Genomic DNA, 10274 nt, shown 5'->3' on the forward strand with positions numbered 1-10274 from the left:
GTGAAGAGCTGCACTGCCCACTCCAACAGCGAATGCGCCAAGACCTCGACGCCCGGGACCCCAACGGAGGGTAGGTCTCCTGATTCAGGCTCAGCCCCCCTGGGTAAGCGGCACATAAACCCTCTTCTGCTATCGCTCTATCTGCTGCTACTGGTTTTATCCAACACGTCTTTGTGCATTCGATCAACACAGTAAGACTCTTAAGAGTCCCTTTACGTAGTAGTAGTAGTAGCAGTAGTAGTAGTGAAGATGGGTCTGCCACCTGTGCCATGGTTCATGAAAGGAGCAGACCCCTGATTAGTATTCTGAGCAACACCGGGGTTTGTCCTGTGATTATCCTGTGGTGAAAAGGGTCTGTTTTCTGTAACTGATGGGTTTTAGGCTTTTTTGAATGGTATCTTAACTGCATTTCTATAGCGCTTTTCTAAACAGTGCTCGCTCAAAGCGCTTTACAATATTGCCTAACATGCACCCATTCATTCACACACCGACAGCGGTGTCAGCCAGGCGACAGCCAGCTCGTCTGGAACTGTTAGGGGGAGATGTCTTTCTCAGGGATATCTCGACACTCGGAGGAGCCGGGGATTGAACTAGCAACCCTCCAGTTACCATCCAGACCGCTCTACCTCCTGCATGGATTTTTAAAGCGTGTGTTGGTCCAATCAATTAGTGCCAGACTACATGATGAACTTGTTGACACTGAGCTCATGAACATCAGATCCGTGCTAATGGTGGCTGGTCATCTTATGTCTCCGTCTGCAGCGCTCTGGATTCTAGGCCTACTAGCGATCGGTGGGGCTGTTTTTGGCATCTGGGTCTACAAGAAAAGGAGACCTTGGTTGACATGTAAGTTGAACACACTTCATGGCCAGAATAAGGCAATCCTTTACTTTGTTGGAGTTGAGGAACTATACCCTATTGTTTTTAAAAAGGTTATTTCATTTTGGTTAGTGTGTAACACAAATGTAATTTTTACTGTCAGGAGTAAATTTATTGCACTGGAGAGATGGGTTGAGGTTACTGCAATGCATTGGCAAACCAAATCTCCTTTTTAAGGACTAATCAGCAGGTTAACCTATTGGCATCATTACCTACTACAACACGAATGCTGTGGCTTCTTTGTATTGAATTCCCCCCGAAAAAATAGGCTAAAGATACCTTGTTCCCTACATACTTTAAATTAGCAAAAAAATGTCTGCAACAAGTGTTTGATGAGAGGGAATACAAGTAATCTTTGTCTCTCCCTCTCCCCAGGCCTGCTTAGCCTGTCACCAGGCCAGTCACACCAGGTGAGTCATCTTACATACCATTTCTTCTTAATCATTTAAGTCCCGAGAATCTCTAATACAATCTTTAATACATTAAACCCTTAGTGAGTTTCCAAAAAGATTGGATTGAAGAAGAGAATACACTTTCCAATTTAACCTTACAAAAGTTGGAAAGTTACCATTCGTTCCAGGGGTGTATTCTCTGTTGAGTGTGATATCATACTCTTACCGTGATTTGCAATTTGTTACTTTTTGTCTGCTCAGGCTCTTCACAATGTCACTGTGGTGTATTTGTTATTTTTAATGCATACTTGATTCCGAAGATGTTGGCAGTAAAAGGCAGTAAATTATAACCATAAGTAAACGCACCACTTGTGAAAGGAGGCCTGTGATTGGTGGCTACTCTCATAGAATGATGAGAGGAGGCCTGTGATTGGCAGCTGCTCTCATAGACTCATAAGAGGAGGCCTGTGATTGGTGGCCGCTCTCATAGACTGATGAGCAGAGGCCTGTGATTGGCGGCTGCTCTCATAGACTGAAGAGAGGAGGCCTGTGATTGGCGGCTGCTCTCATAGACTGAAGAGAGGAGGCCTGTGATTGGCGGCTGCTCTCATAGACTGATAAGAGGAGGCCTGTGATTGGTGGCCGCTCTCATAGACTGATGAGCAGAGGCCTGTGATTGGCGGCTGCTCTCATAGACTGAAGAGAGGAGGCCTGTGATTGGCGGCTGCTCTCATAGACTGATAAGAGGAGGCCTGTGATTGGCCTCTGCACTCATAGACTGATGAGAGGACGCCTGTGATTGGCCGCTGCACTCATAGACTGACAAGGCTGCGTCTTGCTCGTCCTTGCTAGGATGCCAAAAGGCATGGATCCCTCGAGATCGCGCAGAACGCCCATAACGTGTTGGTGGAAATCCCCCTGCTGCCCCCTGAAGAGCCCAGAAGCAACGGCTCGGTCAATGAAGATGACCCTGGTCTGGGCAGCAGCAGCTCTGAGACCAGCCTCACGGTCCAGCTCCCCAATACGTACACCTCGATGCCCCCTCCGCCTGCCTTCTACCGAGTTCGCCCTAGGACCCCCAGCCCGCCCTCTGCGAGGGTGAGCACATCGCCGGATCTGGCATGCTCGAGCTAACACTACCCGTTGATCTTATCCTTCCTCTACTTCACTTCGAAGTGATTAAAATCGACGTAGCCTGGTGACAAGGGGCTGATTGTTGGCAGATCTTTCCTCAACACAACGTCTTTTCACCCATGACCTACTAACCCACCTACTACCACGTGGCCTAAGGCACACGTGGTCCGAGCTTTGAATCAAATCTTGTGTATGTGGTGGAGGGTCGTCGATGCATGCATGAAATTCTTACACGGTTGTGGCTTGTGCATGGTTTGTTGCCTGTTTTGCACTAGATGTTTGAGTTATGGGGTTCATTGAAGATGCAGAGTAATGGTTTTGAAGAAGGGCTAATTGATGGCAAAGACTGAAGGCCAAAATATGCATCTGCGTTGAACGGCCCACGTGGATTTCCAAGCCGGTGCTTGAATCAAGGGTTTTGCGTGGGAATCGAGTGGGGTCTGCCTAAAGTCATGAATTCAGTTCACATCTGGTGATGTGAACCACCTCGACCAGTCTCTCAAAAACAGAAGGGAAACGGGAGTGGGCTGGTGGCCTGATAGGTTTGACCCGGCTACAGAGGGTGACTGGTGACTGCGAGCCACTCTGAGTCGGGGAGAAGCTAGCTGTGTGAGCACGGGACAAAAGCAAGAACTGTTCTGATTTGTGTTTACCTTGTCTTTTTATTCTAGAATGAGGACGATTCTCTGCTTGTTCCTTTAAATGGTAAGATCTTATTTTTTCTTGGTTCTACATACATCCAGCTATACTTTACTGGGGACTGAATACATCCAGCGATACTTTATACTGGGGACTGAATACATCCAGCTGTACTTTATACTTTGTAATGAAAACATCCAGCTGTACTTTATACTGGGTACAGAAAACATCAAACATATTTACCCTTCTGTGTTCAGGTGAGAAGTCTCTAAAGCTCTGCTTTGAGTATTTTCACGTTGACATGGATTCCAAGGTTCACAAGAGATTCTTCCGGAGCTTGGATCTGAGCGACAACGCAATCAACGACGCAAACAACGAGGACCGCGTCTATGAGCTGCTGGACGTATGGCTGCAGAGGGAAGGCCAAGAAGCTAAACTCCACCATCTGCTGCAAAAACTTAGGGAATTGGATCAGAACCGGACGGCAGACTCAATCGTTACAAAGGCCATCGCTAACGGGCACTATAAAAGATGGGGATTTCACATCCATCGTATTCGGGCAAAAGCGATGAGTGAATCAGACCTGGGGGGTCTTGCTTGGGGACTTTCTTGGGCTTTTCTGAAACTCCTTAAGAAAAATAAAATAAAGGTCCAACTGGATAAATGCGGTGAGGGGGGAATTCCAAGAGGAGCAACTCCATCGGAACAAACCCTGGGTGATGGGGATTCTCTTTTTCCTGTGTCCACCACTGTTTTCGTGGTGAACATAAAACGTTTACTTACTTGTGATATGAGGTCAAAAGGTTCTCGTCTTCCTCGTTATGTAGGATAGATTAAGCAATTTTGTGAAACAAAATAAGTGTTAAGTTGTAAACTAACTCTGATTGCTCAAAGTTTTATAACAAATGGACTTAACACCCGGGATACCCCAATCTCAGGGAAAGCTACCGAGTGCTGCATTGCGCATGTAACATTCACAGTGCTCACTCAATAACAGATAAATATCTGTGTGCATCTATATTATCATATTGATACGTACAGAGACTGAAATCTAGGAACCTAGCTCAACCTGCCTTCCTAAGCACTTTAAAAGCTTACTCATGGGCAATTGTGTCAGTTAACGCCTTCCAGTATTAAACCTGAAGGTGATGACGTAGTGCTCGCCTCTGATGGATACTCACCATTCAGACCAAGCCGACGCAGAATAGAGTTTCGTTATAATGACGACTCTGGGATAGCCCAACGAGGCCTCCCAGAGCGTGGGTGACGAGCAATGTGAAAAGACAGGGCTCTCTATCAGGAGACTCCATGACCTCACCTGCCTCACAAGAGGATGCATTCGTGCAAAAAAGTATTTATACATTTGATATTTATGGAACTTATTTCACACAACGAGGGCCACATTAATCAAATGTTTAGAAATATTTATTTTTGTAATGTTTTGTGTATAATCGATGTGATACAGCCCTGGGACATGCTTTGTCCTTGTTCTAGTAGCCTTATTTATACCTTGATACACATGAAGAGTATGAATTTGGTACAACTGAAACACATTTCAGTTCATACTGTGCCTATTTCCTGCCGATATCATTCTTGGTAATCGCTGTGAATGAACAAAGGCGCCTTGTTGAACGAATGAACAATTCTACATGTCTAACGTCCATGAAGAAATGGAAATGTTCAAGCTCCGTTAGACGGTTGTGCTTCCAGCACACCCCTCTACGGTCGATTTTACAACTTTGCATTCACTACCCTGTGAACTGTGGAGTAAAAAAAACCTTTTGACAAACTTTCTTTTCCATTTTTTTTTTTTTTTCGTATTTATCTCATCAAACACGTGCTGTTGTTTTTTTTTATCAAACGCTGTTGGATAACAAATTAGAGCAAATTAAATAAAGCTTTTTTCACCGATGTGATCTTGTATGTCACGTTATTGTTGAGGGCGGCTGCATGGTCCTCTGACATTGAACCGACTCGTGGGAATCCCCGCCCATGTAGAACAGTCGTGTTGTAAACTCTACAGAGCACTGTCCAGTCTTTAAATCTTGGCCCCTGGATTCAGACAGCTTCCTTTCTTAGTAAATGTTCTACAGAAGTCTTATGTGGTCAGTGTATTGCCATTTTTTCTTTCATGTTAAAAAAGCGTGCTCACACTTAAGAACGCTATGTATTGTGTATAGCGTAGGCATGTAGGCCTACTCCTTGTGGTTCCAACATGAACCAAAAATCTATTTTTAGATGGAAGTCCCTTTGGATAAATTGGCCCCTTTTATAAAAACTGAAGCAGGAGTATCTAACATCGGCCTACATTTAGATTTCAACAATTGTTGTTTGGAGATATTTGTGTTGGAGATTAAAGCCAAACCCTGACCTCCATGATGACCTGAACTCACTGCAAGCCAAACCCCTACCCCATCAACAACCTCGTCCAAAAAGTCCAAGACCAGAAGTCACAGCAGTAGTTAAGTCACTATTGTCCTGTGCCGTGTTCCAATACCCGTACTTCCATGAGTATACTTAAAGGAAGTATACTATCCGCACTGTCTACTACGTTAATTTTTCAGATGTGAAGGCCGATATATGCTCTGTTTTAGACGTAACGCGTAAGCACGTAAGACACATAACCCCCCCTTGCGCGGTAAAATATCCCCCCTTACGTGCTTAAGTGCGTCGCCCAAAATTCCTGACTATGCGACCTAAAACACTACGGCCCTACGCAGCTCGCATAGACTGTGATTGGCCAGCTAACCACATCCTTTCAGGAGTCTCACATTTCCGGTTGTTCAGAGTGTGGAAAAAGACCGCTAACCTAACCTAAACTACTGCTACTCTCGTCGAAAATACTGGAAGTGCATAAATATAAACAAGCCAGCGATTTCCACTTCCACGCCCACAGATTCGTTCGTTGCTCCCCCTACTGTTCTGGCGGAGAATCCCCTTGCAACACGCGCAATCCTTAAGGAACCTTAAGGGACCGTAAATCAAAACTTGTCTAAAACAAGTCCCTTGTGTAAATTACGTGCTTACGTCTCTGCGTCTAAAACGACCCAAAATCGGCCTTGAGTGCTGTTCCAAATCGAGTACTCAGTGGTGCACTAACCGGAAATTACGATCACGACTGCCGCCGTGGCTCCTCCCCCGCAATAAACATCCCGCTTTGAACGGTGAACTCTTTAAGCCTAGCAGCTATAAAAAGCTATAAAAACTACAAAATGACTTAATGCAGGCTATGTGGAAAATGCGCCGACTTTGGCTCAGCCTGGCTCCGCCTCTTCCGCTACATAGCTAAGATGGCTACCGTTCAGTGCGGGGAGTGTCCTTCGATCCACACTTCACGATTAGCCCGTTTTGAGTGCGGCATCCGGGTCCTTGAGGTATACTTATTTTCGCCGGATCTGAATTGGAACGTACTGCGTACTCAAATTTTGGCTAGTAAGTACGGACAGTACGGGCATTGGAACACGGCACTGTACTGTGACGTCTAGCTTAAGATGGCGAGCACTGGGGCCTAAACCATGACACAGTACACAACACACTACACCGTGTGAAGCCTGACCAGCAGTTGATGTGCGCTAAATGACGAACGTAGACGGCCCTGCTTGATGACTGCTGGGCCTGGCCCCAGCTGTAGAAGAAAAAAGACTACAATATTTCCGCTGTCACCCACCGAGGGCCAATCCCCACCACAGAGTCCTATAAACCGCGGGCTACTTGTTTGACAGAGACGTTGAGTGGGGGGGACGCGGGAAGGGGGTTGCTGAGGGTGCTGCAGCACCTCCCCTCTGGCGGGGGCTGTAACTGCAAGGGTAAAACGTTTTCTGAAGTATTTTGGAGTCTTTATATTTTTTATCATATATATATTTATCATATTATTTCATTTTAGAACATTGTCTGTGTAGGCTGACGTATGACGCACAACGCAGCTCACGCAATGCTCGAAAGATCGATGGAGCTAAATTGCAACATGAGAAGCGAATTTCAGATTATTTAAATACTGGCCCCAAAAAAGCCAAACTTCAAAACAGCAGCCAGACAGCCGACTCCCTGCCAGCGGCCCTCTGTCCCTCAATCACCCCTGAGGGGGGGAATTCAGAGCAGCTATGTAGCGGAGAAAAAGACTGCAGCAATGCTAACCCCCCTCCGGCCGATCCTATGTTGGATTAATCCCTCACCTGCGGCACCAACAACTAACTCTGTTGGTGAAGACTGAGCCCTGCCAGCCAAAGGAGTTTGACTTCACAGCAAGGCACGCTGGAAATGAAAACGTTTTAATTTATTATTACGTTAAGTTGAACTTCCCTATTGTTATGTTAGTTATAATAAGTACAATTCCTATAGGCTTTGACCCCTCAGTCATAGCATCAAAAACATAGGTGTGTGTGTGTGTGTGTGTGTGTGTGTGTGTGTGTGTGTGTGTGTGTGTGTGTGTGTGTGTGTGTGTGTGTGTGTGTGTGTGCGCGTGCGCGTTATAGTTAAGTTCAAGTGCCTTGTTCTATAGCGTAGCTGTGACTCTGTCAATAATAAATCGTCTTCTGAATAGAAATAAACAAGCATTCCGTGTGTGTGATCTGTCCATAGCTGAATCTTGCTACTATGCTGCTTTGACATTTGACATTGAAATGCTTTCGGAAAAAAGATTGCACTTTTGACGTAATTTTCCTGTCTCGAAGCATTTATTGAGTTCCTGTTCGTCTTTGTGATTGTGTCATGAAATTGGCTAGTCGTTGTTTATTGTTAGCTACATTAGCCTCTTTAACAGTGGTGTAGTCTATTTTATTGAAGTGGGTATACTGTGATGATTCCCTCCCAGCCTCGTACACACCCGTGCCGCCGGTACGTGTACGTGGCGCTTATTGGGTGTCGCACCAAGAGCTCAACGATTATCATCAATCATCGAAAGCTGAATAGGCTTATATCAGTTTTAATAACATTATGAACAAATAGAACACAAAAATGATAAGTCGTCCTTTGTGTATCCATAGCAATAGCACCTGCTAAACAAGGTCAAAATCTACTCAAATAATTTAATGAACGGTTTACAACCATGGCTAACCAGTGCATTAGAAGGAGATGAAAGGAGACTAATGTTTCACTCTTAAATTGCTCTAATTTAGCTCTAACTGTTGTTATCAAACCATACAGTATTGAATTGTGTAAAAGTCTGAAATTACTGCACCTTAAAAATGACCATGAATTAGCTATACTCTCATTTGCATAGTAATTAACTTTATGAATTTCAATACCAACTGCCTGTTGGCTGACCTTTATCTAACTTTCTTTCCCTCCACTCTAACCAAGGATGCCTGCTTTTAAATACCCTAGCCTGACACTCAAGTCCCGAAAGGCCGGTCAGGGGTTCTCATCTAAAGAAAAGGAGATCCAAGGAGATGTACAGTGGGATTAAAACATTGTCTTCTGTTGACTACTTGCTATGTGGTATACACATTAATATGGGAGGACTGGACACACACACACACACACACACACACACACACACACACACCACACACACACACACACACACACACACACACTTTTCTGTTGTGTCTTTGTCTCCGTAGCTCTGGTAGTGGCATCTGCTGCTGCAGGGTAGTGTAGTTTGCTTTTCATATTGTAATGTTGAATGTTTTTGAAGCATGTAGCCTAGGACTCTTTAAAGCCCCGTCCACACAGTGACGATTTTTTGGTGAAACCGCATAAGTCTTGTGCGTTTCGGCCGACCGTCCGGACGGAGCCGGCGAGTCCGGTGCCCGAAACCGCACATTTCTGAAACCATGTCCGAGGGTGGTTTCAAATCTATCCGGATTCCAGACCTATGCGGTTTCGTGTGACGCCTGACACGCAAACGATGACGTCATTAGCCCCCCAGCAGCTGGGCGACGTCAGAGTTGCGTTGCATTTTTATTATTATTATTATTATTATTTATTATTTTATTTGTATTATTTTTGTAGCTTTAAATACAGCCCCTTGATAAATGTAATGACTTACTGTACATCAAAAAATATTTCCGCTTAATTGAAAGGTTGAATCCCCTCGTGACTGAATGTTTGTATACAGCGCGCAGGCTGTATGCGCGCAGTCGCGCTCCACTTTTTTCTGTTGAGAACCTGCAGCGCCTTGAATATCTACTGCAGCGTTTTTACAGCTCGATGCGGTTTCGCATGAATCCGTCTTTACGGAGATATTCCTGAACCACATAAAACGAAACGTTTCCTCCCGTTTCGGCTCGGTGTAGACGGGGCCTCAGTGTTTGCGTTGTGTTTTTTTATCGTTGTAAGTTGTAACCAATTATTTTTACTTTTATGCCAATTGTTGCCGCGTTTAACTTTCAATTTGTGTGGTTGGCCAATCACAGCACGAGAGGGAGGGGCTTGGCCCGCCACCTAAAGGCTCCATATTTTTGGTGAAACTGCATAAGTCTTGTCCGTTTCGGCCGACCGTCCAGACGGAGCCGGCGTATCTGGTGCCCAAAACCGCACATTTCTGAGACCATGGGTGGTTTTTAACCTCTTCATTGAAGTTACAATCTGTCCTGAGAATGTGTGTGTTGGGACTAGGGTTGGCATCACCAGGGTTCGCGGGGAAATTAAGATGAATGTAACCTGATACTAGGGGGCGGGGAAGCTCCGGGATCCCGGTGCCACACTCTCTCACCGGGTGGTGTGTTCACTTCATACACTTTCTTTCTCACCGGGTGGTGTCGTCATTAGAGAGCAATAAACCATACGATCGAATCAACTGAACAATAAACCATGAATAAAGGCAACATTTCAATGGTAAGTGGCCTACTACTCGCCATCGACAGCGTGATTGGGTATAATGGTTATAATGTTGTTTTAATGTAGTTTAATGAGTCCATGTCCAATGGCGGGGTTTCGGTCCGAGTGGAAGGCTGTAGCGGTAGCCTACTCTGACTCCAGATCTCCGCTCATTTTTGTAATTTATTAAAAATAAAATATTCTTTGATCCTTAAAACGAACAACGAGCAGCCCTGCGTGAAAACAGTGAAGAGTTCCACTAAATTGATTTAATTTGTTACATTTCTTCCCATGGCCCGCCGACGTTATCCCCAGATCTCCTCGCCTTTTGCACTTTATTGGGAAGTCTGTGACCAACATTGGTGTTGTTTTATTAAAATGTATTAAATGTTAGGATTTGGATTAGGTTTTCTACTTGGGGTCCGTTCTGAGAGTTATTCAGATTGGTTATTAGGATGTTAGTTTCGGTTT

At 45.0% G+C, this 10274-nt stretch overlaps 1 protein-coding gene across 2 annotated transcripts in view; it reads left to right on the top strand.

Moving 5' to 3' along the window:
* Positions 1 to 5546, top strand: part of LOC130392109 (tumor necrosis factor receptor superfamily member 6-like) — an 8359-nt gene extending 2813 nt beyond the window's left edge. Inside the window, exons 5-9 of one of the 2 annotated variants that reach the window (XM_056602547.1) lie at positions 1 to 103; positions 763 to 846; positions 1255 to 1289; positions 3077 to 3110; positions 3302 to 5546. The exon at positions 1 to 103 is cut by the window's left edge and continues 22 nt beyond it. In XM_056602547.1, coding sequence (XP_056458522.1) covers positions 1 to 103; positions 763 to 846; positions 1255 to 1289; positions 3077 to 3110; positions 3302 to 3876 — 831 coding nt within the window. In that variant the 3' untranslated portion in view covers positions 3877 to 5546. The remainder of the gene's footprint in view (positions 104 to 762; positions 847 to 1254; positions 1290 to 3076; positions 3111 to 3301) is intronic. The other variant, XM_056602548.1, reaches the window with a different exon arrangement.
* Positions 5547 to 10274: the final 4728 nt, after the last annotated feature.

This window comes from Gadus chalcogrammus, chromosome 11 (assembly GCF_026213295.1).
Source record: "Gadus chalcogrammus isolate NIFS_2021 chromosome 11, NIFS_Gcha_1.0, whole genome shotgun sequence".
Lineage (NCBI taxonomy): Eukaryota > Metazoa > Chordata > Actinopteri > Gadiformes > Gadidae > Gadus > Gadus chalcogrammus.